The sequence below is a fragment of the Hibiscus syriacus genome, unplaced genomic scaffold (genome assembly GCF_006381635.1).
Source record: "Hibiscus syriacus cultivar Baekdansim isolate YM2019G1 unplaced genomic scaffold, ASM638163v2 tig00110332_pilon, whole genome shotgun sequence".
Classification (NCBI taxonomy): domain Eukaryota; kingdom Viridiplantae; phylum Streptophyta; class Magnoliopsida; order Malvales; family Malvaceae; genus Hibiscus; species Hibiscus syriacus.
This window is the reverse complement of record NW_024062688.1, coordinates 6,951,536-6,979,512: the sequence shown is the minus strand read 5'-3', so window position 1 is coordinate 6,979,512 and position 27,977 is coordinate 6,951,536. Positions and strand designations below refer to the sequence as shown.

General features: G+C 36.7%; 5 protein-coding genes and 2 long non-coding RNA genes across 7 annotated transcripts; 3 read left to right on the top strand and 4 right to left on the bottom strand.

Moving 5' to 3' along the window:
• Nucleotides 1–6: 6 nt before the first annotated feature.
• LOC120120045 lies at nt 7–1,265 on the bottom strand. Its single transcript, XM_039139799.1, has 2 exons — nt 993–1,265; nt 7–387 (listed from the first exon to the last, which is right to left on the bottom strand). The coding sequence occupies exons 1-2, from the start codon at nt 1,263–1,265 to the stop codon at nt 7–9; spliced, it is 654 nt and encodes a 217-aa protein (XP_038995730.1).
• Nucleotides 1,266–1,370: 105 nt separating this feature from the next.
• LOC120119631 lies at nt 1,371–2,042 on the bottom strand. Its single transcript, XR_005515852.1, has 3 exons — nt 2,001–2,042; nt 1,529–1,565; nt 1,371–1,442 (listed from the first exon to the last, which is right to left on the bottom strand). It is a non-coding gene; the product is annotated as an uncharacterized LOC120119631 (long non-coding RNA).
• Nucleotides 2,043–3,857: 1,815 nt separating this feature from the next.
• LOC120119630 lies at nt 3,858–4,614 on the bottom strand. The gene is made up of 3 exons (XR_005515851.1): nt 4,499–4,614; nt 3,933–3,937; nt 3,858–3,893 (listed from the first exon to the last, which is right to left on the bottom strand). It is a non-coding gene; the product is annotated as an uncharacterized LOC120119630 (long non-coding RNA).
• Nucleotides 4,615–12,135: 7,521 nt separating this feature from the next.
• On the top strand, nt 12,136–13,719 carry LOC120120044 (putative UPF0481 protein At3g02645). Its single transcript, XM_039139798.1, has one exon. It carries the CDS (start codon nt 12,136–12,138, stop codon nt 13,717–13,719), a length of 1,584 nt encoding a protein of 527 aa, XP_038995729.1.
• Nucleotides 13,720–14,679: 960 nt separating this feature from the next.
• Nucleotides 14,680–17,048, top strand: LOC120119625 (acetylornithine aminotransferase, mitochondrial-like). Its single transcript, XM_039139435.1, has 3 exons — nt 14,680–15,141; nt 15,533–15,967; nt 16,395–17,048. The coding sequence occupies exons 1-3, from the start codon at nt 14,752–14,754 to the stop codon at nt 16,926–16,928; spliced, it is 1,359 nt and encodes a 452-aa protein (XP_038995366.1). The 5' UTR covers nt 14,680–14,751; the 3' UTR covers nt 16,929–17,048.
• Nucleotides 17,049–19,358: 2,310 nt separating this feature from the next.
• LOC120119624 lies at nt 19,359–22,398 on the top strand. The gene is made up of 7 exons (XM_039139434.1): nt 19,359–19,631; nt 19,798–19,913; nt 20,028–20,146; nt 20,238–20,400; nt 20,490–20,716; nt 20,805–21,126; nt 21,214–22,398. The coding sequence occupies exons 1-7, from the start codon at nt 19,467–19,469 to the stop codon at nt 22,208–22,210; spliced, it is 2,109 nt and encodes a 702-aa protein (XP_038995365.1). The 5' UTR covers nt 19,359–19,466; the 3' UTR covers nt 22,211–22,398.
• A 410-nt stretch (nt 22,399–22,808) lies between these two features.
• Nucleotides 22,809–26,216, bottom strand: LOC120119622 (pentatricopeptide repeat-containing protein At1g15510, chloroplastic-like). The gene is given in 3 exon segments (XM_039139433.1): nt 22,809–24,485; nt 24,526–24,995; nt 24,997–26,216. Coding segments are annotated over 3 exon segments (2,616 nt in total). The 3' UTR covers nt 22,809–23,559.
• Nucleotides 26,217–27,977: the final 1,761 nt, after the last annotated feature.

The following is a 27,977-nucleotide window of genomic DNA, read 5'->3' as shown; positions in this document are numbered from 1 at the left end:
CCAACCCTACGGCTTCTTCCCACCAGCAAGAGGCGACTGGTCAAAGCCCTTATTGACATTCTTGGTGTACTTGCGGTGTTGCCTTTCTCTAGCGTATAACAACCAAAACAACAAGGAAAACATCACCGAAATGGTGGCGATCACTAACCCACCGTACACCCATGCACTGTATTTCTTCAACTTCGGACAATGGTTTTGGGTTATGTTTCTAAAAGTGTCTTCCACCATAGTGCAGTCCACAACTGTGGCAATGAAGTGACTCGACTCGTATAACCCATCGCTTATATTCACCGCGCTACTCATCTCGTCATACATCTCTGGTGTTAAACGCCCCGCTGTCATGCAATTTCCACTCCCAGAAGCTTGGCATACATATTTCTTCCATTCCTGCATCAAAATTCAAAACATGGTAAATTTCACGTGTTTGTTCATAATCTTTCTATTGACAATGTTCATATACTCTGTAAACGTAATTATTTGAATATATAACCTCTAAGAAGAATCACATTTCCTTCGACCATTAAGATACCTTGATAAATTCAAAAATTATATTATGGAATAGCGTATAAGAATATTTCTATGTCTTAAAAAATTAATGAGGTGACATTATTCTGTTGATGCCTACAAAGTACAAACTATAGTTTAGGATATATTATCTTAATATAAGTTAAGTAAACTATGTATTTAATCAACTAATTATTTGTAGAGTTTCACTTTGGTTATTCAATTATTTTTCTTTTCAAAATTATATCTAATATTGCGATTTGATTTTGTTTTAGTCACTCACTGTTAAAAAATTGACGTTAATATTGATATGTCATCGTAAAGCATTACCACATCATCATTGAGAGAGAAAAAAGCCATATAAGCAATTCTTTTAATTTTTATTGGTGAGTGATTAAAATGTAACATTATGCATAATTTTGAAAAGAAAAATAATTGGGTGATTAAATGCGTAATTTACATTATAAGTTATTTTTGTAGACTATTACCTCTTCTGCATTTGGTAAGGGCACTTGATCACCACAACTCTGTTGAGAGTCGCCATAATTGTATGGATCGCAGACTAAAGGCACTAAGGGACCGGATTGATTGTATAGGTTATCTGTGTTGGCATAGGTAACCCTTTGGTTGAGCATATCATTAATAGTTGTAGTTACTGTTTTGCCTGCTTCCTTTATCCTTAGGCCCGCTTCCTTTTCCGCACAAGGTATAAGATCGCTCAGTGCCGAATTCGCCTTCGGGTTCTGAACCCATTCGTTCATCGCAACGCATGTATCGGACATGATGCTGAAGGATTCGGTCGGTTAATTTGGTTAAAATCGTTAGGTTAAAATGTAGCAATGAATATGGTTTGTTTGGAGACTTACTTATGGAATACCAGAAACAAGCCGCATAAGATAAATGTGAGTGTGATAATAATCCACCCAGGGACCACGAGTCTGCCATTGCAGAGTGTAGATTTCCAGTTAAAAACATGCAAAATTAAGAAAGAAAGCTAATATAATTCCAAGTCCAAGTAACTTACATATACACACAGTTTTTCATGCCAAGAATGGAAAACACTGCGGTCCATTAAAACAATAGCAATGTGAGGAGATAGCTAATATAGAGCCGAGTTTAAAGAAATATTATGCATAATGATAAAACCGTTAGTTGATTAACGGTTAACACATGTTGATGAAGTGGTATTTTTACATGTGTTTAATTGATGACATGATATGTACTACATTATTAAAGTGATGACGTGATTTGTATCATATCATCCAAAATGATAACATATCATATTCCGTATCACCCAAAGCGATGACGTGTTATGTATAACATCATCAATCAAACACATAAAAATATCACGTCAATAATATATGTTGACCGTTAATCAGCTAATTGTTTCCATTTGAAGAGAATAAAGATAAAATAATTATTTATGCAAACGATGGGCAGTAATTTTGCTATTATACCGCAATATTAACGGTAAATGGGGGAAGCAAGAGGCTTACAGAATCCGAGAAATGCCAAGAGGAGCATGATGCTGGCAAGAACAACAAGAGCAGTGTTCCTGAAACAAAAAAGCAGCAAAACAATACCTTAATCCTGCCGTCGAAATTGCATAGAAAATGAAGTGATGATAATAATTAACGTACACATGTTTAAGAAGCTTGTTTATTTCATTCGTGATGTCTTGGGCTTTCACACGAGGAAGCGTTCCTATTGAGTCGATCCTGTTGTTGGCGTTGTCGACCTCTTGTTTGAGATCATCAGGCACATTCTTTTGGTTCAGAACAATATTCTTGGCCGATATAAGTATATTCTGAATGCGTATAAGACTGTCATAAATGCTTATTCCTTTATTCACCAAGTAGTCTGTAAATCTTTCAACGCTGTCCACGAATCTTTTCTCTCCACTGAACATTACAGAACTCCCAACACTGAAACCAAATCCTATTCCATAAACTTCTTACCCGGATCCAAGTAACGTAGATCAGCATGATATTAAATTGCCGTAGCATCGTAATGTTTTTCAAATTCACCGCAATATTACGCAACATAAAACCATAGTTTTGATGCAACCGCACTTTAGTACTACGCGTAGGCGATAGTAATAAAATTATACTTACATTGCAGTTATTGAGAAGAGGATGAGACAGACGAGAGAGAATGCATAAACATATTGAGAATAGCCGTAGGGCTTCTTGCGATGGCAGAAGCAGCAACAGAAGCAAGCACAAAGAAGAAATATACCCACCACGACGAACCAAATTACAGCCATCACCCCGAATGGAATTGCAGTAAAAGCAACTGACTGCATACAAAAAGGATCCACTTTTACGATTAATTACTTGGACCAGGATCCAATCCAGTATATAAGTTTACTGAAAAATGAACTTTTTTGCGCATCAATATTTTATTTATGAGTTAATTGCATCATATATTCTCAAACTATAATCTTATTTTAATCCGGTCTTTAAACTTTTAGATATTTCAATTTCATCCCTAAACTATGACTCTCATTCTAAAATAATCCTTAAACTTTTGAACATTTTAATTTCATCCGTAAACTGGACCATCTTTCTAAATTGCTCCCCAAACTTTTGAATCTTTTAATTTCACCCTCAAATTCATATAAATATGTAAAATTAGTTTCAACCATAGTTTAACCTAAATTTTGGTTTTTTCATACATATGTTAATATAACTTGGCATAATGATTTTATTAACAAGGGATGCGATTGGTATATACGTATAGTTCAGGATAAAATTGAAATGTTTAAAAAGTTTGGGATCAATTTAGAATAAAGATTACGGTTTGTGGATGAAATTGAAATTGTCAAAAGTTTGAGGATTAATTAGAATGACAGTCATAATTTAGGAATAAAATTAAATTATTTAAAACTTTAAGGACCAATTTAAAATAAAGATCATACTTTGAAGATATGTGATGCAATTAACCCTTTATTGGATGAAAATAAGCCTCGAGTGCGCATTCATTTGAAGTCCACACCCAAATACAAAATAGAAGTTCCCCAAATTTTTAACCCTAACTTTCTACGGTCCGACTCTCAACACATGAATCTAAAACATTACAATCAATTCTGTTGCAATTCACTCTGAATGATCTCACGTCCCTTATATTTTTATATTAGTGAGCTTTATCTCATATCACCATTTTTATCCATTTTCAATTAACCCTAAACGAACATCATCATATCCCATTAGTTACTACAGTAATTTTCTTATGTATCATGAAAATGAATTTAGAGTCTAGGGGTTTAGAAATCTTACTGCAAAGTAATGCATGTTTGTTATATTCCATCCTCCTGTATATATACGGAAGTTATCCATAGGATCAGGCCTCTCTGTCTGATTCGCAGCTAAAATCATGGAATTATTCTCCTGTTTAGTTTCTTCCATTTTTCGCTTCACCAAACTCACAACTCCTACATGTCAAAAAGAAGAAGCGTTTTCTAGACCAAGAATTTTTTTTTCCAGTTTCTTGAAAAAAGAAAGGTAAAGTACACAAATGTCCTCAACTATAGGATATTATTTTGTTGAGTACCCTACAATTAAAAGTTATGAAATGGTACCTTGGTTATAGGGCATTGCTTTGTTCAGTTCCACAACTATTAAAAGTTCGACTATTCATATGGTCCAGACTCGTTCTTTTCTTTAAAAAAAATTAAGGTAGTCTGAGCTGGACGTTAACATATTGACAATGATATGATAAAATCTAATCTCAAAATATTAGATGACTATCATATCTCAGTCAATAGATTAACGTCCAACTCAAACCGTCATCGATTTTTTAACGAAAAATGACAAGTTTTGAACATATGAATAGTCGGATGATCGTTATGTAATTTGAAATAATTGAGAGACTCAACAAAATAACACCCTAAAGTTACGGGACTATTTTGTAACATTTAATAGTCGAAAAATTCACTAAAGTAATACCCTATAATCGGTGTGTACTTTACCCAAAGAAGAAAACTATTTGTTACCGTCTTGTTGCAGATCAGCGGTGTCGTTTTGTCGAGCATGAGAAAGTGAAAAGAAAGTCGATAAAATAAGAAACAAAGGTGGTATGATAAAGAAAGGGTTGTGCAGGTGTTTAGGCCTAAACGTCGTCATTGTATGCAGCTTCTGTTTCCCTCTGTTGTTTAATCTACTGGTTGGATCTTTCCTTTGAAGAAGCGAAGGGATTGTGCAATGCATTTAATTTAACATGAAGTTTAACCGAGTTGAATGCTTGTCTCCTTGAAACACGTATTTGCTATTTTTGAACATCTATATTTGTCTGTAAATTGTTATTATCCGTTTGACCAACCCACCATGTGGGTGAATTTTTTTTTCCAAATAATAATGTATTAAAAATAGTTTTAACATTTTTGTTTGATTATTATTTAGGTTGCAACGACAATTATTTCTTGTTTCAAAATTGCAGGTCGAAGCAGCTTCGCTGGCTTTCCGAACAAGGAGCAACTTACAAAACAAGAAGTGGAAAACATCAAACTAAAAACAAGACAACCAAAGGACATACAGGAAGTCCAACACAGCTCACGCAAAGCACCCAAAACCTATAGATCAGCAACTGATCGAATAGAGACATAACAACAGAGGAGAGTCAACAGCCAACAACAACCTATCAATACCACTTGTTATACCCCTTCCGATGCTTCTCCGCTTCACGATGAACATCTCAGAAATAGGGCTTTCCGAGCTTGACACCTCTCGAGAAGTTGAGACCTTTTGATACGACTTCTAATAGGTCTCACGAGATCTACCATAATCGATTGACATAAGATCATATCAATTAATGTGTCTCTACATTTGAGAACAACACTAAGAGTTACTATAAAATTTCTCGAACAAGATCAAGAGAAGAGACTAAAACCTTCTTCTTCATTCATCTCTCCTCTACCTCCTAAGGAGATATAGAATCTTGACACCAAAAAACGATCGTTCGACTACTAATTGTGATTCTCCGTCTATACCGGAAGGGTTACTGCCAACGATCATCATAATTCACTTGTTTCCATGAACAATTGGTGCAATGAAGTGTCAATTTCAAGTTTCGGGTAAATTGACTTGAAACCATAAATTGAATCCAAATTAGAATTTATGAAAAGATTGAGAGATTTTTCTTAGTTGATATTTGAAGATGGTGAATTATTATTAATCAAGTTTTCTTCTACCTTACTAGAACAAGAGGATTCAATGAAAGTCATGCATCAACGAGGGAAGGCCAAAATCCTCGATAGTTCATAAATCATGTCAAAATTGAACAATTTCGATTGAGGTGGGTGTAATCACTTTTATTGTATTTGTTTTGTTGGATTAGTCATTACCATATAGGTAATATACATATATGACATTTGCTAACCTAGAGCACAAAGAATGGCAACCTTTGTTATTGATAAAATTGATAAGTTATATGATTTTTTTACTTATGAAATGTTTTGAGATAATTGATATATTTATTGATGTCTGAGATGCAATTTGAAAAAAAAAGGCTTATGAGATTGTATGTTATGAACCCATATACACATTGATAAGTATTGTTTTTGTGTCTATTGTGCACATGGTTATCTTATGAAAAAACAATTGATACATCATAAAATCCATAATAAGTATCATAAGACTTCGGTCTTGATAATAGTACTGGGATGTTGATTTGGTTGAACTTTTGTCTATAATGTCACGGGGCACGACTTCTTCTAGCTGATTCGTGCGACACTTAGATGATTTCTAAGTCGAAAGAGAACCTAAGTCAGTCTTCACCACATCCTTGTGAGACTTGGGCTCACCAAGCGACACACTAACCCGCTAGGGTTAGACCAACAATGCGGAAACTAAACACCAATGGGGCTAATCCAAGGCACCAAGGTTGAACAACTCTGGGAAGCACAAGCACTATCGAAACTCTCTAAGTCTCGAAGACTTAACCCACTTTGGAACTATGAAAAAACTATGAGAAAGTAAACACTCTCGAGGCTACTCGATCTTCACGATTGGCAACACAAGCCATAAAGGCTTAAGCACAAAGAGAAAGCAAGCCAACAATCTTAAGTAACAAAGCCACAAAGGCTAGAAAACTAGAAACAAAGGCAACAAGGAAACAAAGAAGAATTCAAGAGTAAATGTCTAAGTTTTATTACTCTCTCAAGAGAAGATTTTTTATAGATGATAACAAATGAGGGGGAGGAGCTTTCTATTTATAATTGAGGCCTTAAAAAACAAACAGTCTATATCAAAGTACATCAACGACTTACATTGAATCCAATCCTATCAAAACTCTATCTAAGGAATTTGAATTCAAACAACATAATCTCTTTAATTAGGTATTTTTCTATTTAAATTAAAAGATAATTATATCCATTATGGAACCTTCCAAAGAGCGGGCCAAGTTTTATGGTTATGGGCAAGCCCAAAACTCTGCATAACTCTTCTACAGAAATTCATGCACATGTCTCGGTCCGAATCAACAAGCTTTGACCAATTTCCCCCATAAAAATGTAACACCCTCGTCGCTTCTCCCAAACACCCTCGAAAATGAACCTTCTCGGACTCGTAAGCATTCTCCAAGACTGGGTAGGAATGGCAACGGGTTGGGTTCGGGGCGGGTTTTGCTCGCCCCCATCCCCGAACCCAAAATAAATCCCCGTCCCTAACCCCGACTCAATCCTCAACGGGTTTTTTATCTGGGTGTCCCGTCGGGGATTTTTTTGCCCCGAACCTGAAAATATTTTATATATAATTAATATAAAATATATAATATTAATATTTATATATATATATATATATATATATATATATATATATATATATATATATATATATAATCGGGGCGGAGATACCTTACCTCGAACCTGACCCGAAAAAATCCCCGACCCGATATCATTCAACCCGACCCAACCCAAACTTGATCGAGTTTCGGGTTTCCCCATCGGGTTCGGGTCATACTGCCATCCCTAAGACTGGGAAGTAAGCTTGGCCTATGACAAGCCCTTTTTTAGCAATGGTGCCAAAGTCTCAGACCCTAAGACACGACCCATGACATTCTCCCCCACTTGATCTAGCAACACCCTCGTTGCTAAGCAATGACACTTGGTCTTTGAAAACCTTGGACAAATCTTCAACAAAACACCTCGGTTCACTTCACGCCTTGATCTATGCTGTTATGACTCAACATAATCTAACCCTCTGTTGCATACATCTTAAGTGTAGGAAATCCATCCTACCCGCTTGCATTCATCCAAATTTGGATACTTCTAATCCAACGGCAAAGACTTGGATACTCCAGTGACATAGAACACGAACTATTAGATTCATCGATAAGACTCACTCGTTTCTAAGAACTCTGAAAAATCTCACAAGCCCCTTCCAAATTTTGGAAACACCGAAAAGTTGGTTAGGTCCTTGACCTACACCAATCAACAATAGAAAATCAAACTAAACAACACTAAAAAAAATGTTTGAGATATACCTCCCTCGATTACTCCTCAGTCATATTTACTCTCTATGTCAGCCTTTTTTTACTCATGAAGTCTGACACTCCTAACATTGACACTTCCACCCTGAAGTTATTTGCTTCAACTCATACTGACACCCCACCTCAAAGCCTGGTGTCACTCCCACCATACTACTGGGTGGAGAGACCAATTTCCTTCATGTCCCTCGAAGGCTTGGACTCTATCAACCCACCCTTGGTTTTTTCTCCGATGGTAGTTCCAAAAGTAATGTTCATCTCTTTCGGAACATCAACAAACTGAATAGTTATCACCGTCTTGGTTTCTCCATTTTCATTTTGAAAAAAAGTCACTACACATTGCATTCACGAATCCAAGATACATATGACATCGACCCAAGGAAAGACGAAAGAACAAACTCGGTCAAGGAAACTCAGCCCAATGACAAAGTCATCCATCGAAATTACCTGGAACACATTCTTACCACTCCATTCACCAATCTGCAGTTTTATCCCCTTGACCAAACCAACAATTGGAACATCTTCAGAATTAACATTCTTGATCATCTTTTTTAAAGGTTGAATTAAGAGATCAAGTTTCTTGGCAGCCTTCTTCGACTCGTATCTACTAAGGCAATTCTCGATTGTCCCGCAATCGTGATGTTAACAAACATCAACCCTCTCTACTTCTGGCCTCTAATGGCCTTGGTAGAACTCAAAATCATTGTGCCAACTCGCATAGCCTCATCGATCCTAAGCACATCCTTATCCTCGGATGCCTTGATCCTGGGCTCGTCCATTTCCTTGGACAACACAACTTTATCCAAACAAGCTTGCAACTCTTGTGGCCCCTTACATTGACGACCCTCCGATTGCTCATCTCTTACCCTCGGCTTACGGTACTTGTTACTTTTACTTGTACCAAATTCAGACTTGTCATCTTCACTGATGACTGCATCAACTCTCAGTGAACTTTTGTCACCACTAGGAGAACTTCGCTCCCCATCTCTCAATGACCCTTCAACATGGGTTACTTTTCCATAACCCACGGCTTTCTTAAACTTTGATGTCTTCTTGACTCCAATTTCTATGATGGACTCGACGACTTTCAAGGCTTGATACAACACCTTGACACCCCTTCTCTCCATCTTTATCTTTGCCCATAACTTCAATCTATCTATCAAGCTGAAGAACTCATCTCCTTTAGTCAAGTCTGAGACTTCGAGCATGAGTTCCTTAAACTGACTCGTATACTCTAACATCTCGTCATGTCTAAGACTCATCAACTTAGACAATGCCTTACTTTTGACAAGCACTGAGGATAATTATTCCTCCGATGATTCAGGCACTTTTGGCCTTGAGCCAACTCCAACTTCAATAGTAATGTATATCTCCACGACATCGTTGGTAAGTTATTTGGCAATTTTTGTTTAGGAAAACCATTCTTCTCTTGACCTTTACTCGGCTTAGCAAAAACAAACTTCATCGAACCAAGCCTAGCAGGCTCACTACTCTCAACATTATCCTTTCCCTTGGATGACTTGACTCGATCTAGGTAATCTCGCACTATGTGTGAACCTTTACATCGAAAACACTCTAGTTGCTCTTGCTTATTAACCTTGGCTTTCCTGCTTGGTCCTTCATTTTTGAGTTAAGATTTGCTTCATTTATGCAATCTCATACTTTATGTGATCCCTGAAAATGGAAACATTTCAACGACTCTTCTTTCTTTACCCTCAGCTTTCTTACTTCGCCACTTGCATTCGTACCGATCTTTGTCCTACTTAGACAACTATTGGCTTTGTGTGGTCCCATACATAGGAAATACTTTAGTGGCTTGCGCTTATTTACCCTCGATTTTTCTGCTTTACCACCCGTATTTGCGCCAAGCACAACTCCTGATTTGATTGCTTTGGTTATGTCAATCTCACCAACTTTGACTCATCCTCTTTTTGGCTCGTCTTCACCCTTGACGAGTGCAACAAGGCGAATCTTTTTGGGACACCCTCTAATCAAATGAGGACCATAACGGAAGTAGCATTTCAAAGGCCTACCTTTTCTATTTTCAGACTTGGTCTTGCCACAATTCCCCAATGACTTGTTCCAACCATGATCAGTCGAAGACTTTCCTGAGTCACTCGAAGAGCTTTCTTTGTCATCTATCCACTGTCCCTTGTCGTGATCTCCCCTACTTTCGTCCCTAACACCAAGCATGGGTCTGGATGATTCACTATCACTTGACTTGACTTCTGCAAGTTCTAATTATGACTCGCTACAGCTCAAACTTCCGAACAACTCTAGGTATTACCTTGCTTTTCTGCATGCATCACCCCTGGTCTAAGTCCTTCTAAGAAGATCTTGTATGCCCTACAATCACTCATTGCACTCATGCACATGAGTAGCTCATACTTGAGCCCATCCATCTTTTCCCTCAAAGTTGCTACCTCAACCCTGAGCACATTACTCATCACCAGCAATGACCAATCGTTGAGATTTTGTTCCACCACGACCTTGAACCCATCTCTCATGGCTCCTAATTGTTCAAGACGTGATTTCAGAACTTCTTAGATCTATTTGGCTTCTTCAACAAAGCTTTCAAGGTTCTCGATCTGCATCTCCAATGGTTTTGTGGCTTCTCACATTCCTTGCCTTTCTAGTACGACCACACCAACAACACCATGGCTCTTAACGCCATTTTCTGTGGGAATATCTATTTGTTATGTCATATAGATCACATTTTCCCCAAACAAACTAAAACAATCACTGAATCCACAATGACTCGATTCATCACACTATGACATACTTGTATGCTTTTCGACCACTTGTCTTGAAACAAGCTCTGTTATCACTTCCCACCAAGTACACTCGATCACTTATTGTCTCGCCACAACGACTCGCTCTGATACCACTTGTCACGGTGTTAGACTTCTGCTAGTTGATTCGTGCGGTACTTAGTTGATTTCTAAGTTGAAAGAGCGCCTAAGTCAGCCTTCACCACTTTTTATGAGACTTGGGCTCACCAAGTGATATAATAACCCGCTATGGTTAGACCAATGATGTAGAAGCTAAATACCAATGGGGCTAATCCAAGCCACTATGGTTGAACAACTCTGTGAAGCATAAGCACTTTCGAAACTCTCTAAGTCTTAAAGACTTAACCCACTTTAGAACTCTGAAAGAACTGTGGGAAAGTAAACACTCTCGAGGCTACTCGATCTTCACGATTGGCAACACAAGCCATAAAGGCTTAAGCACAAAGAGAAAACAACCTAACAAGCTTATGTAACAAAGCCACAAAGGCTAAAAAACTAGAAACAAAGGCAACAAGGAAACAAGGAATAGTTCAAGAGTAAATGCATGAGTTTTATTACTCTCTGAAGAGAAGATTTCTGATGGATGATTGCGGATGAACTCTCTATTTATAGTTGAGGCCCAAGAAACCAACGGTCTAGATCAAAGTACATCAACAACTTACATTGAATCCAATCATATCAAAACTCTATCTATGGAATTTGAATTCAAACAACATTATCTCTTTAATTAAGTATTTATCTACATAAATTAAAAGATAATTATATTCATTATGGAACCTTCCAAAGAGCGGGCCAAGTATGATGGTTCTGGGCAAGCTCAATACTCCGCATAACTCTTCTACGAAAATCCGCACACATATCTCGGTCCGAATCCACGAGCCTTGACCAATTTGCCTCTATCGAACATGTAACACCCTCGTCGCTTCTCCTTAGCACCCTCAAAAATGAACCTTTTCGGACTCGTAAGCATTCTCCAAAAACTGGGCCAAAGTAAGCTTTACATGTGACAAGTTCAAGTTGGCGCATACAGAACCCGTTTTCTAAGCAATGGTGCCAAAAGTCTCACCCTAAGATGCGGCCCGTGACAATAACAAGAATTATCAATACGTTTGTGTTTTGATTTATTCTTTTCAAACACTTATCAATGATTGCTTCAATATTAATATGTTTTAAAGAAATCTACGTGATAACGCATTTCTCAAATTCCTTTATTAAGTAAAAAGGAACCGAATAAAATAACTATTCCACAGTATTAATGGCGATAATCTTTATGCTACATTAAAGCTTCATCTTCATAACTCCAAATTCGATTCCCAAAGCTTCAGAAATCAACAAGTTTTTTAAGAAAAATTCCCCAATGGCTTCAATATCCTCCACATCGGCTTCACATTTCGACGAGCTTCGATGGCTCATCAACATCCGTCGTTCCCTAGCTGAAGAAGTGGAAGAAGAAGAAACCGAAGTTGCCGTTTCCATTTTCAACGTCCCCAAAGCCCTCATGTTAACTGATCCTGAATCTTACATCCCTCAATCGGTAGCTCTCGGTCCTTACCATTACTGGCGACCCGAGCTCCATGAGATGGAAACCTACAAACTCGCAGCAGCCAAAAGAACCCAGAAACACCTCCAGTGCGTTCAGTTCCATACTCTTGTTGAAAACCTGATGAGATTTGAACCCCAGATTCGGGCGTGTTATCATAAGTACCTGCACTTCAACGGTGAAACGTTGGTTTGGATGATGGCCATTGATGCTTCCTTCTTGCTGGAGTTCCTACAAATCTATGGTCTCCGACAAGGCAAGACACTATCACGGATGTCGGCTCATAATTCGATTCTGAGAGATATTGTGATGCTTGAGAATCAGATCCCGTTGTTCATTCTTCGAAAAGTGCTTGAAATCCAGAACTCTTCGTTGGAATCGGCTGATGAATTGTTGGTTTCCATCTTAAATAGATTATCTAAAGAGCTCTCCCCTCTCAGGATGATGAACCACTCGGTGAAGATCGATGTCTCGACGTGCGCTCATGTGTTAAACTTCCTTCACGACATCATCGTCCCCAAGCTGGACCAAGAACAATGTGAGATAAGCGAACCAGACGACAATGAAACGAGTGATTCCCAAGTTCCGAAACGACTTCTCAGTGTGTTATGGAATCTGGTTTCCAGGATAAAGAGAAATTCGTTCGGAATCATCAAAGCTTTTTTGCAATCTAGACCGGCCAGAGTCTTGATTAAATTTCCTTGGAAAATCGTCTCAAATCTACCTGGAATTTTAATCCTGAAGCAACTGATTAAACAGGTGTTCTTCTCACAAGATAACGAACAACGAAAAGCAACACCGGAACACGGTTCCGGCACAAACATGCCACCGCTGGCGGAGGAGATCGCCATTCCATCCGTCGAAGACCTATTGAAATCAGGAGTCCGTTTCATCCCCACCAATGGGAACATATCCACCATTACATTTGACCCCAACACTGTCACATTCCATCTCCCAATTGTCACACTAGACATTAACACAAAGGTTGTGTTAAGGAACTTGGTCGCATACGAAGCGTCGAACGCATCGGGGCCGTTGGTTTTCACACGATACACCGAATTAATGAACGGGATCATCGATACGGAGCAGGATGTGAAGTTACTGAGTGAGAAGGGGATAATACTGAACCATCTGAAAAGTGATGAAGAGGCTGCAGAGTTGTGGAACGGGATGAATAAATCCATCAGATTGACCAAAGTGGCGTTCTTGGATAAAGTGATTGAAGATGTAAACAGGTATCATAATTGCAGATGGAATGTTAAAGCCAGGAAATTCTTCAAACAATACGTATATGGTTCATGGCAGTTGTTAACATTGTTGGCTGCAATTATGATTCTGATTTTGTTGACATTCCAGACCTTTTGCTCCGTTTATAGCAGCTCCAGAGTATTACCAATTTGACCCTAGGATTTACTTCATTTTCCTGTAATGTTTGTGTTTTGAACTAGTATGGACTTTACTTGAATATGTCCGAGAAACATTATATTTATTAGAGTCGTATCGAATATTTTTGGATAAAAAATAAGTCTACGTAAAATGAAATCATATTCCATTACTTTGAATAATTAATTTAATATTCTACTAATAAACCATAAGAAAATGATTAAATTTGTTCAAACACATTATCTTCATTATTTTATTAAGAAAACTTCTTAAATACAACTAAGATAGAATAAATATAAAAAATTGAATATGATTATGATACGAAGCTGGATTCTGAGTAATAAGTAGAAAAAATAAAGAACAATGTATCGTTATATTGAAATTGAAGAATACTGGAAAATTAAGTAGTATTTGATAAATTAAAGAATGAGATTTAAAAAATAATACAAAAATATGATTAAATTTAATTCAAAATTGTAAAAATAAGAGAAATAGAAAAATAAGATTAAAATTAAAAATTTTATAAAATTAAAAAAAATTATGGACTCCAATTATAAATATATAAAAATTAATGTTATAATGTTGAAATTAATGTTGGTGCCAAAAAAACACATCTTAAACGGAACCCATTTCAACATTATTGGATTACATAAGCCTACGTTGTAATGGGTCAAGGCTTTAACCCAATTCATCAATCAGTTTTGCTTTCACCATGCTGTGTAAACCTAACCCTAATCATTTTCTTCACCTGCCCTAACCTTCGCCATACATATTCTTCTCCGGCCGTTGTATACGTTGTTTCACAGCCGGTTATTAAACTTTAACACAGTTAATTCTACAAGTGCATGCATTTTGCCTAGATTGAAATAAATAAATTTGGGGGAAATTTGAAATTCAGTAATTTGTCTATCTGGGTTCGGTCAGATTATTAAACAGTCTCTCTCCCAAACGTCACCTGTTGTTTATTCCACTACGAAACCCTTTCCTTTTTCTTCGTGGCAAATAAATCCCCAAAGGGGGGGGGGGGTTATCTCAAAAAGAAAAGAAACAATGGGTTCTCTCCAGCTTTTCCACAGCATTTCAGTTTCAGTTTCTCCCGAAACGAATCTCCTCCGTCCGTTAAACAAAGGGAGATTGTGTGCATGTCTCAACGTGGACGTGGAGCCACCGAATCCGTCGAAATTAAAGTCGAACAGCAGCAAAGACGTGATAGAGGAAGAAGGGCGAGTTCTCGTTGGAACCTATGCAAGAGCTCCGGTGGTACTTTCCAGTGGCAAGGGCTGTAAATTGTACGACCCCGAAGGACGAGAGTTTCTTGATTGTGCAGCAGGGATTGCCGTCAATGCGCTTGGTCATGGGGATCCTGATTGGATCAGGGCCATTACAGAGCAAGCTAATGTGCTTACTCATGTTAGTAATGCCTATTATTCAGTTCCTCAGGTGAGGCCTTTTCTTATAGGAGTTTACTCCTTTTCGGTTTTTTATTCTGGGTTTTATGTTTTCTCCTTCTTTAAAACTATATGTTTAGTTGTATTTAACTTCCATTTTTGTTATTGGGTTATTGAATTTAAGCTATGACTACGTTCTTTTTATGGGAACAAATGTTGTTATATAACAATAACTTGTGATACTAGGTAAAATCATGGCAATTTCTTCTGGAAGGAGAGTGGTGTACTAGTGACAAACAATCCGTATTAGTGTATTAGTGAAAAAAATTATTTTCTTTTTCCTGATAAATGAACGGTTTGATGAATATGAAAGATTTTCTAAATTTAGCTAATAGTTCATGTATTTAACCTATTTATCATAATGGTATATTTTCTTGTTGTAGGTCGAGCTTGCGAAACGTCTGGTGGCTAATTCGTTTGCGGACCGTGTGTTTTTCACGAACTCTGGAACAGAGGCAAATGAAGCTGCTATTAAGTTTTCCAGGAAATTTCAAAGATTTAACCATCCCGATACCGAACAGCCTGCCACGGATTTTATCTCATTTACTAGTAGCTTCCATGGTAGGACGATGGGATCCCTTGCTTTGACAAGTAAAGAGCATTATCGTTCACCATTCGAGCCTGTTATGCCTGGAGTTACTTTCCTGGAGTATGGAAACATACAAGCTGCAAGAGATCTTATCAAGCTTGGAAAGACTGCTGCGGTATTCGTTGAACCAATTCAAGGTGAAGGTGGAATATACAGTGCAACAAAAGAATTTCTGCAGGCTTTGCGTGAGGCATGCGATGAGGCTGGATCCCTTTTGGTTTTTGATGAGGTACACTGCTTCCCATTTCCTAGAAACAAGTTCAATTCAGATGGTTAAATCATATTGTCTAAATGTCTTTGGTCAGATCTAATTTTGGTTTGATCTCATGCTTCCTTGCTCCTTTTAGTAATTTCCCGAACAACCCGAAAGACTCAGATTACATTGAAGTCATATGTCTGTTAAAATGGGTCAAGATCCAATTTTCGCACATGGATCATTACTTTGAGTAAACTTAAGTTTTTAGCAATGTGTTTTGGTAGATAAGTAGTAGTAGTTAATCATATTTTATTCTTCATAGGGAACAGAGAAATCGCCATTAGTTCCAATTTTAAAGCTTTTCAAAAGGTAGGAGTGGTTATTCCCAGGTCCAATTTTAAATCACCTGAAATATTTCTAACGTTTGTTATCATTTTTGCAATTACTCTCTTATTCCCAGGTTCAATGCGGATTAGGTCGAACTGGTTATCTGTGGGCACATGAAGCTTATAATGTTTCCCCGGATATAATGACACTTGCCAAGCCTCTTGCAGGAGGTCTGCCAATAGGTGCTGCTTTAGTAACAGAAAGGGTTTCTTCTGCTATTGTCCATGGAGATCATGGAAGTACTTTTGCTGGTTCACCTCTAGTGTGCGCTGCTGCTATCGCTGTTCTAGATAAAATCGCAAATCCTAGCTTCTTGTCTAGCGTCTCAAAGAAAGGTCATTACTTCAAAGAACTGTTGGCCCGAAAGCTCGGAGGAAATCCGCACGTGAAAGAAGTGCGAGGTTTAGGTCTTATAATTGGAATAGAGCTGGATTTGTCGGCTGCACCACTTGTTGATGCATGCAGAGATTCGGGTCTTATAGTATTAACAGCAGGGAAAGGAAATGTTGTGAGACTGGTGCCACCATTGATAATATCAGAGAAAGAATTGGAACGTGCAGCTGAGATTTTGCAAGAATGTTTGCCTGCACTTGATAGTCGTAACTGAGGTCAGGAAAATTGATTACAGCATTTTCAGAATATTAATTCAAGTGTGTGTTAAATAATAGATCAAACTCCCATAATTATTCTAAAACTTCAACTCCAGCTTTCGCGAGGGGTTTTGATCCATGTAATCTTCGTTATGATGAATGTTCGAACATTTACATCCTAGCCATCTACATGATGTCTTGTTTTGATAGTAATTTAGATGGCTTATATATATATATATATATATATATATATATATATATATATATATATATATAAACAACTAATTTTATTCAAAATAGTAAATATTTCAAATTACAATAAAAATTTACAATCACAATCGTAAATTAAGCATATAATTAAGACAATTTTTTATAGTAAACAAAACTAACAATTTAAGATCACATAAGGATTATATACGGAAAGATTAAAAATCTAATAAAAAAATTCAAATAAAAATAGATACAAATAGATTTAATTGTATCGGTAAACGAATCACAAAAGATGTTAAATAGGTTGAATCTAGAGAATCTAATTTTAAATCAATTTTCTCCAAGTATGCCATGATCAGTTCAAACTTAAAATAATATTAATATAACAAATTCCAAGTTAAATCATTCATAATTTATTAAAGTAAAATATTTGAAGAAAAATTTAATATAAATAATAATTATTTCTAAATCATGCAAAATGTTTTAAAATATTGTAATGTCCAAAGTCCCAAATTTACAAATCAGGTAATCTAAAAATAATATAAACAAAAATCCTATAAAGAAATGTCAAATAAAAATTCATATCGAAATAACGTTTTAATCTGAATATCGAATGTGATTCTCCGAGTACTGAATCTCCTAAGTCCGAGTATCTGAAAGAGAAACTATGAGGGAGTAAGCAAGAGGCTTAGTGTGTCTCTAAAGTACAAATATAAAAAAATAAAAGTATAGTCTGAAGCATTCACATAATTATATTCATACGCGAAATCATCACCAGTAATATCAGTTTAAATGTTATGCAAATGTTCATGCATCCACCCATACTCAAATCTCACCTAGAAGAGTGAATTCCCCATAACCACACTATCTCCTACCTACACACCATGTAAACTCAAGGTCAAAAAGTATTATTTGTTCTATTCCACAAAATCCAACAAATTTATCGAGAAAAGAATAGACCATGGGACGTTTTAGTAAACAAAGCGGCTCGGCTGCATGAGATTTTCACAGGTCCACTTCCCTATGGGCAACTAGATAAATTCGTAAAAAATTATTTTTTCAGGTCAAGTTCTTCTAATATTCTCTAAATTTAGGACAACCATATAAGAAAAAAATATCTTCATAATCACGTTTACAAATGTTTCACCCATTATCTAGAGGCATATAGTGTTGTACTTTTTTTATTGATTCGAAGATAGACTCCTCTATAGATAAAGAGGTAAATTTTTGTTGTTTGTTATTTATAAATAAATTTTAGTTGTTTATGATGATTATATATTTATGAATATGTTCACATACATATTTGGTGGTTGTGAACATACCCTAGTAATGTTCATCAATATAGAATTTCGGAGTCACAAGACCTAATAATTGAAGTATTGAATAAAAATAAATAAATAAATTTATTTAATTTTATAATTTTAGCTTTTCAGAAACGTGATAAATGATCATAAATATCATCCAAGAAACGCATTGAAGGAGGTCAACAATCACCATTTGCAAGTTTGGCGAGTTCAATCATAATAATATTATCCACTTATTCAGACCAATTTCAGATTTATATACGGATAGATATAAAATTTTATACCATTAAATATAACATTAATTAATGTAATGATTAATGCTTTAATAACATATCTTTATAAATAAAAGTAATAAATATATTATAATCGAATAATGTTTCCTCTTTTATTTATTTTTCCTTTTTTTCCCCCGTATTTTTTAACTGTTTAAAATTGATTCATTGACATTAAAATTTTAAGTAATTGTTTTTAACCGAAGCAAATTACTTTAAGGAAGTAAAGCAGAGGACAATATTTGGGATAAAGTTAGCCCCCTAAATAAGTGAAGCGCACAACAATCTTCCTGTGTACCTTTTGGGGGACATAAATTCCTGACTTTTCATTACTTGTTCAATCATTCATTATTTTCAAATCCAACTTTTTAAAAGCTTAAAGCAACCATTACTGTGTGAATATGGGTTGTAATTTGTAAATATTAATTCACCTAATAGTAGAACCCCAAGGCTTTGTTCTTCAACGGTCCAGCCATAACATTAACAAAGAAGGGTTTTTGAGTTCATAAAATGTCAAGGGTTTTTAATTTTGCATGGGCCCAGCCCATACTGAATAATGTAGCCGTTACGCGTTCCCCACCGAATTTGTTCTTGCGTGGCACCACTTAATTTAAGGCTATCAAATCTCCTTTGATTGTTTAATAATGCACAGAATTCGACCGTTGCCTTCTATTTCTTAATTTCCCAAACCAAAACGCTACACATTTTCTCCCATTGCTTCTTTCATCTTCTCAATAACACCACCGACAGAAAATAATCTCACTAGTTCATGAAAATGGCCGTTGATCACGCCTTCGCCCACGAGGAAATGGTTATCGATGAGGGTCTAGGATACCCAAGAGCCTATGCAAAAATATGCCGGGACCCCAGTCTTGCTCCTTACAACCATGGCCTTCCTTTCACTTTCATTCCTTACGTTTTGCAGCAAAGTGAGGTAATTTTTAACTTCTTTTGGACTCTTCAAAGATGGAGAGGAAATGGGTTTCTGGAGATTTGGGTGATTTTATTGTTTTTTTAATTAGAAAAGAAATATGGGAAATTGGATTTGGGGAGGAAGAAATCAAGACAACGGAGATTAATCACTGATTTGTATTTTGCAGAATCTGAGATCAAAGGAACTGGAAGAACTATTCCCAGTTATTGATCCAAAGGCAAGGCCAACAGCTAAGCCAAAAATCTTCATCAATCTCTTGTGGAAGCAGCTCAGTCATTTAGGGTAATTTACTTGAATTAAACTCTTAATCACTTAAAAATTTGGATATATGTTGAAGTAATAATTGGAAATTTTCGGCGTCTTTTTTCTGATTTCTTTCACTTCCTTTTAATTCAGAAACGCCGGCTTTGATCCCGAAGTAATCCGTGTTGATACATATGGCAATGTCCTGTATTATCATGCTGATTCAGCTTCACCTCTCTCCTGGGACATTGATCACTGGTTTCCTTGTTCAAGTACATTAACTTCTCTATTGTTTCTTTTTGTTTGGGTTATGTTTTCACTTCTCATTCAGCTTAATCATGGTGCTTTGTTTGAATTCTTTAGGGGGTGGATTGACTGTTGCAAGTAATCTAAGGATATTACAATGGCAAGTGTGCAAGAAAAAACATAACAAGCTGGAATTTCAAGTTCCTTGGTGGGATTTCCAGTTGGGGATTTCTGTGAACCAGTTCTTGTCCATTTTCGCTTCTCGAAACTCCGATTTCAGGTTCGGGTTTTTCTCTCTCTCTCTAAAGATTTTCTACGTTGTCAGCGCAATCTATGAATGGAGAATTGATTATTGAATGATGATGACAGGCACAGGGCATTTTCCTTCTTGTTTACAGAGGGTGAAAATGAAGAAATAAATGCTTCACAAACTGTGGATTCACATTCTTTCCCTCAGCACTTCATGAAGTCGAAAGATCAACACGGGCTTGCACCGGCTGCTGTTGTTGTAACTCGAAAGGAACTATATGATTCTTCATCAGCTTTGAAATCACTGGATTACAACAGGCAAATAAGGCCACAGTCTCCTATTATTGGTTAGTAAAGTTACTTAGACTCCACTGTGAGTGTCGGATTCAAGTAGTTTTTCGATCATTTGTCTCATACTAATTTGAAACTTTTCAGCTGCAAGGAAAATGAAAGGTAGCATTTTGAAGGAAAATGAAAACCCAGATTTTGTTGCAAATCCGTATCAGGCTATTGTCATGGCCAGAGATTCATTGAAACAAAGGGAAGAAACAAACAAGATGCAAGCCGAAATCCAGAAGTTGGATGCAGAAGTGAGTGAAATGAGGAAGAAGAATGATGAAGAAAAGTTTGCTATTCAAGACTTGGAAGCAGAACTGATAAAGCGGCGGAGAAGGGCTGAAAAGTGCCGGCGGCTGGCCGAAGCACAATCTTCATACCGGACTATGCTGGAGAAGATGATTCGGGATGCCATGCACCAGTAAGATTGCCCAAAACATGCTGTTATGTGACAATGTTCTACTAGGCTTATAGATTTCAAGAACATTTATTGTTTTGATTCTTGTAGGAGTGTTATTTACAAGGAACAGGTGAGACTGAACCAGGCTGCAGCCAATGCTCTCATGGCAAGACTCGAGGCGCAAAAGGCAATATGCGATGCAGCAGAGAAGGAACTCCACAAGAAATTTAAACAACGAGATGAGATCGAGAAGCAGATACGGCCCGAATTGGAACACGCAAGGAAGAGGTCGAGAATGGATGATACTTTCTTCGAAGGTCAAGATAGCAGAACCGTTCTTTATCTACCAGGAATCAGGCCAAGTACACCTTCACACAAGGAGCTGAGAGTGTTTCTTGAGGAAGAACACAAAGCATCTGTAGCTGGTTTATCTTCAAATGAAGATCAAACAAATAAAGAAATCGAAGAGGAACTCACAATTGCAGCAAAAAATGCCTTCAAACTAAAGCGCGAGGTGCATGATAAAGCCATAGCTGCATTAGAAGATGAAATACCAATTGAGCAGAAGTTTCAGAGGCTTGAAATAAAAGATGAGAGACAAGAAATTCGATTCCCCGTTGTTGAAGGAACTGAACGAGAGGAAGATGAAGAGAGCCGGAGACAGCGAGGGAAAGGGAATGTTGATAAGTGGCTCCAAATGCTGTTAGAGAACACTCAAGAAGAATTGGACAAAGTAGATGTAGAGGAAGCGACTGGAACAGATGAAATCATAAAAAATCTAGATCAAAAGTATCCACTGAAAGAGAAAGAGCTCGATATTAAAATCCAAGAGCAGGCTGATGATAAAAAGAAGAAAGAAGAGATTGTTGATGCAGAATGCAACAAAACACCAGGAAAGGAAAGAGTTCTTAAGAGGTCAGAGAGTGCCAGGGTGTTTAGAAGAATCCCATCTTCGCCATCTTTGATCTTGGGAGGTATGAAGAAAGGAGTGGAGTGCATGAGGAAGAAGCCAATAGTAACCAGTGATGATGAACCAGATTATGCTGTGGGAAACAACTTCATCAAATCATCCATCAAAACAATAAAGAAGGCAGTCAAAATATGAAGATTTATACCTGCGGAGCATCTCTCTGACTTCTTGTTTGTTTGTTTTTTCCTCCATTCTTTCAATATTAAGGTGATTTATTTTTTATTTTATGGATCGCTAGAAGTATCTCTGTCAGGTTGAATAATGAAGTGAGTCTGTATATAACAGCTTGTTGTGTTTGCTTATAAATCCTAGTAAGTTCGGTCAGAATCTGTATATTTTTTTCAGTGATTCCCCCCCCCAGGTTATATTTGATTTGGGGTATTGAAGAGAGTAGTTTGGGTATTTTTGTTTTTAAATCTGAATTGGCATATAGTGTGTATTCTCACAAAAGAAAAACTTTAGGGTTCAAAAATTAACATTACCCACATCCCACAATTACACCAAAATTCGAATAAAATATTTATACAATCCAAGAACTGAAATTCATTTACTTGTTTTGTTCGACTTCATTTAAAAAAAAAAAAGCATATCCGATATGTATCCAGAATCAATGATCCTCCAAGAATATGAAAAAAAAAAACTTATAAAAACTTAAAACATTTGTATGCTTACTCAAATCCAACGCTCACGAGTATTTACAATGGAGTATTGGAGTTTACCTTTGTGAGATGGTAAAAACCCTATATGCAGCCTCAGGGGCTAACACAGATCACATTAACAACATCCAAAAAAGGAAGCCTGAAGTCATGATGAAAACAGATGTATTTCAATATGATACTGCAGTGAGATTTGATTTTACTTTACAGGAGAAATACGACATTACGAAGGAAAGTAGAGTAGCAGACAACACTTTACCATGACTAAAACGAAGGCATGAGCCTCCCCTATTCATAATTGGAATGGGTGGACCGGAGCTTATCCAAGTACAAATTACACTATATCACAAGCCTATAAGCGTTATGATCCCGGCTCAAGGAGCTGTCATAAGCAGATGAAGGGAACTCAAAAGGCCAGAAACCTGTCCAGCATCGAAATCTGTAGATTCAAAAGGAACTTCACCTTTGAAAGATGGAATCAACCCCTATCCACCTAAAGTTCAGGAAAATGGAGTCCACCGAGCTTCTCTGAGCACCAGGCCACAATCCTAATGCTGTTTCCCTTGTTTAAAAGTACATCCCCGAGCAAACAGAAAAGCTTTTTTGCTGTTCATGCAAATAGAGCATCTAACATTCATGATGATTCCACAGCATTCTTCCAAGCTTCCGAGTCTTTCTGTGTTTTAGATGTTATAATATTAACTGGGTGATCCATGACGCATGGACCAATAACACAATTTTCAGATTGCAACATTTAAGCTGCCTTTTACATATCTACATTCTCCACGGGAGTTGATAACTTCCCAATTTCTTTCGTAAACTTATTTGTCAAGCTTTCCCTAATATTTCCATATCGCCACAAGAACAGATGCCATCCTTGAAATGGTGGAATTCTTCAGTATCCCTAACAGAAATCTCCCTTCGTACAATCTTGGAGATGAATTTAATGGTACTGTGACACCTTTGGCACATATAGAGATTCTTTGTTACCCAAATAGGTGTTCCGGGAACAGTATTAATGAGACCAAATGCAACAGCTAGTCTCTCACTATGCCCGCATAAAATCTCGGCTTTTGAAATTTCAACTTCATCCATGGAATCACATTTTGGACCACCCAAGGCAGCTACCCTCATTTTCTCATAAATTCCATCTAAAAGATCATTTATTTCATTTATTTGGGGATGGCAATCATCACCGCTGAGGAAAGCATGGATTTTTCCCTTAATTTCCACCCAACTGCATCCAGGATCAATGATTAGTCCATCATCTTTCATCATATTTCGAACTTTTGCAACTTCATCCCATTTACCACTGTTTGCATAGAGATTACATAACAACACATAATACCCAACACTTCTATCACTTTCAAAAATACGTTGAGCTGCAAATTCACCAAGCGCAACATCCCGGTGAATTCTACATGCATTTAACAAGGCTCCCCATATAGCTGGATCTGGCTTTATAGGCATTTCCTGTATAAACTCATAAGCCTCCTCCAATTGCCCAGAACGGCCAAGCAAATCTACCATACACGCATAGTGCTTCAAATTTGGGCTAACACCATATTTCAGTTCCATGCTATGAAAATACTTCAAACCTTCGGTTACCATTTCTGATTTACTACAAGCACATAGGAGTGGAATAAATGTAATCTCATCTGGACTTACATTAGATTTGACCATTCTATTGAAGAATTCCACAGCCAATTTCCCTTGTCCCTGCTGTGCATATCCTGTCAGCAGAATATTCCATGCTGAAACATCTTTTTTCTGCGAATTAAATTGGTTCCAAGCAGGTCCCATCATCTTTTTTCTGCGAATTAAATTGGTTCCAAGCAGGTCCCATCCTTCCACACCTTACATACACGTCCAGAAGTGCATTGGGTAGGAAACCATCAAGTGCCATGCCGGTCCTCAATGCATATGCATGAATCTCTTTTCCACACATCAATCCACCTATCCTAGCACATGCAGATAGAACGGACACCAATGTCACAGAATTTGGTTTTAAACTCAGTTTCATTTGCCGAAAGAAAATCAATGCTTCAAAGCACCGGTTGTTAAGCCGGAGTCCCAAAATGATAGCAGTCCAAGAAATGACATCCTTGTCAGGAATGTTGTGGAACACTTCTAGAGCCTTATCAATACATTTACACTTGGAATACATATCAATTAACGTGTTGGAAACTATAATATAAGATATGAGGCCTGTCTTTTTAGCAAGTTCATGAAGCTTTATCCCCATATCTAGCTTTCCAAGCATAAGCCGAAAGAACACTGGCTAAAGTGACTTCATCAGGCATGAATCCCTGCTCCTCCATCATTCTGTAAGTATCCACAGCTTTATCAGGGAATTCGTTGTTCTCATAACCCGAGATCATTGCTGTCCAAGAAACTACATCCCTCCATTCCATCTTATCGAAAACTTTCTCCGCTGTTTCCCAACACCCAAAACTGGAGTAAATTTGAATCAAAGAATTACAAACCCAAACATCGGCTGACATCCCTGTTATAACCACATATCCATGAATTTCTCTGCCTAATCTCTCATCACCAAGGCTCTCACACGCAGAGATCACACTCGTCATAGTCATCAAATCTGGATCAAACCTATGCTCACGCATCTTAAAAAATAACCTTATCCCTTCCAAGCACTCCCCATTCTCAAAATACCCTGAAATGATTGCATTCCAAGATATCCTATCTATCCTAGACATTTTATCAAACAATAACCTTGCTCCTGGTAAATCTCCACACTTTACATACATGGTCATCAAAGCATTAACCACATCAACATCTGCTTCAAACCCGAACCTAATAACATGAACATGAATCTCTTTACCTCTTTCCAAATTCGGAACAGCACCACAAGTTCTCAAAACGCAGGGGAAAGTATAAACATCAGGCTTAAAACCGACCCACAACATCCTATGATACAAGCACAAAGCTTCATCGAAGAACCCCTTTTTCGCGTACCCACTAATTAAAACATTCCAAGAAAAAACATCTCTTTCTAGCATTTTACCGAACACGTACCAAGCATCACCCAGTTTCCCAAACCTCACAAACATACCCAACAAAGCATTACCAAGCCTAAGACTCAAAGAGTTACTCAAATTAGATATATAAAAGTAAACCTTAGAACCTTCTTCGAAAGCTCTCTTCCACTCACAAAGTCTCACCATGGCAATTGCCGCGTCTTCATCTAATGGAATCTGTAATTGTTGCATTGACTCCAGGTACTTCAGAGCTTCTTGGAGTTTTGCATTAATACAAAGAAGGTGGAGATGTGAGTTGGGGGTTTTTCTGTTCAGGGAATTATTGAGAAGTAATGAGAGCTGCTGCTGAGGTTGCGCTGAGGAGATTTGGAGGGGTTTGCGTTTGTTTGAGAAACTTGGGGGTTTGGGGTTTCGTATTTTGATCCGGATAGGGTTTATGAGGTTGGGGTTGATGAGGGTTCGAGGAGTGTTAGCAGATAATGCCATTGTGGAAACCACGGAGCACTTTTGGCCGGGGCTTTCTGAAGGGTTTAACTACTTCTGGATAGAAGATAAAGTTAAACGCTGCCGTTTAAAGGAGTGGGAACTGGGAATATTGAAAATGGTACAACGCTGTCGTTTAGCTTTTAAGTTTCCATATAACTTTAATGGTAAATTACATCATTCATCACTCAACCATCTTCTCGCTTTTATGTTGATCACTAAAATTTAAATATTGAACTTTTAAATTATTTATATTTTTTCACTCCTAAATGATATAAATTGTTTTAATAACATTTTATTATAATATTATATATTTTTATTAAATTTTTCACATAATATTAACATGAAAAGAAAAAAACTTAAACCCAAAATCATATCTACAAACCTCAAATCCTAAATCATATTTATGTTCTTACCTTCATCTACATTTAGTGATAGATGCAAATTTTTTTAAGGTGAGCACGTGATTACCTTAAAATTTTAAATTATGTTAGTTGTTTATTTTATTCATGATATATATCTTAAAATTTTATTTGTATCTATTCTATGTAAATATTTATTATTATTAATATATGTCTATCATTATTTTTAGAAATCTCTATATATGTATCTTTTATTATTTGTGTATATACACACACGAATAATCAAAGATACATATTCTTTTATTATTCGTGTGTGTGCCTACCCATACATATGCTTCTATCTGGTATATATTAATAATATACTTGGTTAAATTCCATCTACGTTCCTTGTACTATACAATTTTGGTGGATTTAGTGGTTATTTAGTAAAAAAAAAATAGTTGCATATTTAGAATAGATGAAATGATATAATATTTGTTAAATTGAAGAAGAAAAATACAAATGTATATTTGTCACACCACCACATAAAGAAGAAGTTGCTAGGCTTTGATTCGCTGCAACAAAATTGAAAGATTCAATCAAACTTCAAGTTTACTTCATACAGAGCAACATACTTCATGCACAATAAAAAGTAAAAAAAGGGATCACCGTACATCACAAATATCATAGACGAAAGGACCCACTTGAGTCTGAAATCCTAACCCCAAGTATTCTTTATGTCTAAAAACCGTTACGCTCGTTATTTAAACCCACGTGTTTTTGAAAGGCGGTTTTATTTAAGTTTATATACCACACTCCTCGCTTAAAAACAAAACTCATGAATTATTCTAATAATATAACATATGTTATTAACTTTTCGCTACATAAGATTAAAATAAAAAGAATAAAACTTAAACCCAAAGTCATATCCACGAACCTTAAATCCCAAATCATACCTCTACTCTCACCTTCACCGAGATGCAGGATTTTTCAAGGTGGGACACGTGACTGTTCTAAAATCTAAATTTATTTGTCGTGTCTATTTTAAAATTTTATTTGTATTTATGTCATGTGAAAATTTTATATTATCAATGTATCCATCCAGTTTGAATCCATCACTGCACACTAATTCAGTGGCAAAAGATTCCGCATTACTGTGTTTGCCGAGATTAACCAAACCTTGAACCACATAGTTGGTTTTCCTATGCAAAGAATTCAATATACAGTCGAAACTCTTTAAATTAATACTCGATAAATTAATAAACTCTCTAAAATAATAAATTTGTCCTGTCCCAACTTGGGCCAATGTAAAAAATTGAAAAACTCGATAAAATAATAAGATAATAATTTTTCGTGAGATCCCTTTATAATTTTCGGTCTCAAGAAAATCATAAATTAATAATTCATAGAAACTGAAAAAAAT

What these genes read in the sequence shown, in the direction of transcription:
- LOC120120044 (XM_039139798.1), top strand. Translation starts at nt 12,136, where the DNA reads ATGGCTTCAATATCCTCCACATCGGCTTCACATTTCGACGAGCTTCGA.
- LOC120119624 (XM_039139434.1), top strand. Translation starts at nt 19,467, where the DNA reads ATGAAAATGGCCGTTGATCACGCCTTCGCCCACGAGGAAATGGTTATC. An exon ending in ACGTTTTGCAGCAAAGTGAG is followed by an intron (nt 19,632 to 19,797) that starts GTAATTTTTAAC and finishes TGTATTTTGCAG; the next exon opens with AATCTGAGATCAAAGGAACT. An exon ending in TCACTGGTTTCCTTGTTCAA is followed by an intron (nt 20,147 to 20,237) that starts GTACATTAACTT and finishes TGAATTCTTTAG; the next exon opens with GGGGTGGATTGACTGTTGCA.
- LOC120119625 (XM_039139435.1), top strand. Translation starts at nt 14,752, where the DNA reads ATGGGTTCTCTCCAGCTTTTCCACAGCATTTCAGTTTCAGTTTCTCCC. An exon ending in CCTATTATTCAGTTCCTCAG is followed by an intron (nt 15,142 to 15,532) that starts GTGAGGCCTTTT and finishes TTCTTGTTGTAG; the next exon opens with GTCGAGCTTGCGAAACGTCT. An exon ending in CCCTTTTGGTTTTTGATGAG is followed by an intron (nt 15,968 to 16,394) that starts GTACACTGCTTC and finishes TCTTATTCCCAG; the next exon opens with GTTCAATGCGGATTAGGTCG.
- LOC120120045 (XM_039139799.1), bottom strand. Translation starts at nt 1,265, where the DNA reads ATGAACGAATGGGTTCAGAACCCGAAGGCGAATTCGGCACTGAGCGAT. An exon ending in CCTTACCAAATGCAGAAGAG is followed by an intron (nt 388 to 992) that starts GTAATAGTCTAC and finishes ATTTTGATGCAG; the next exon opens with GAATGGAAGAAATATGTATG.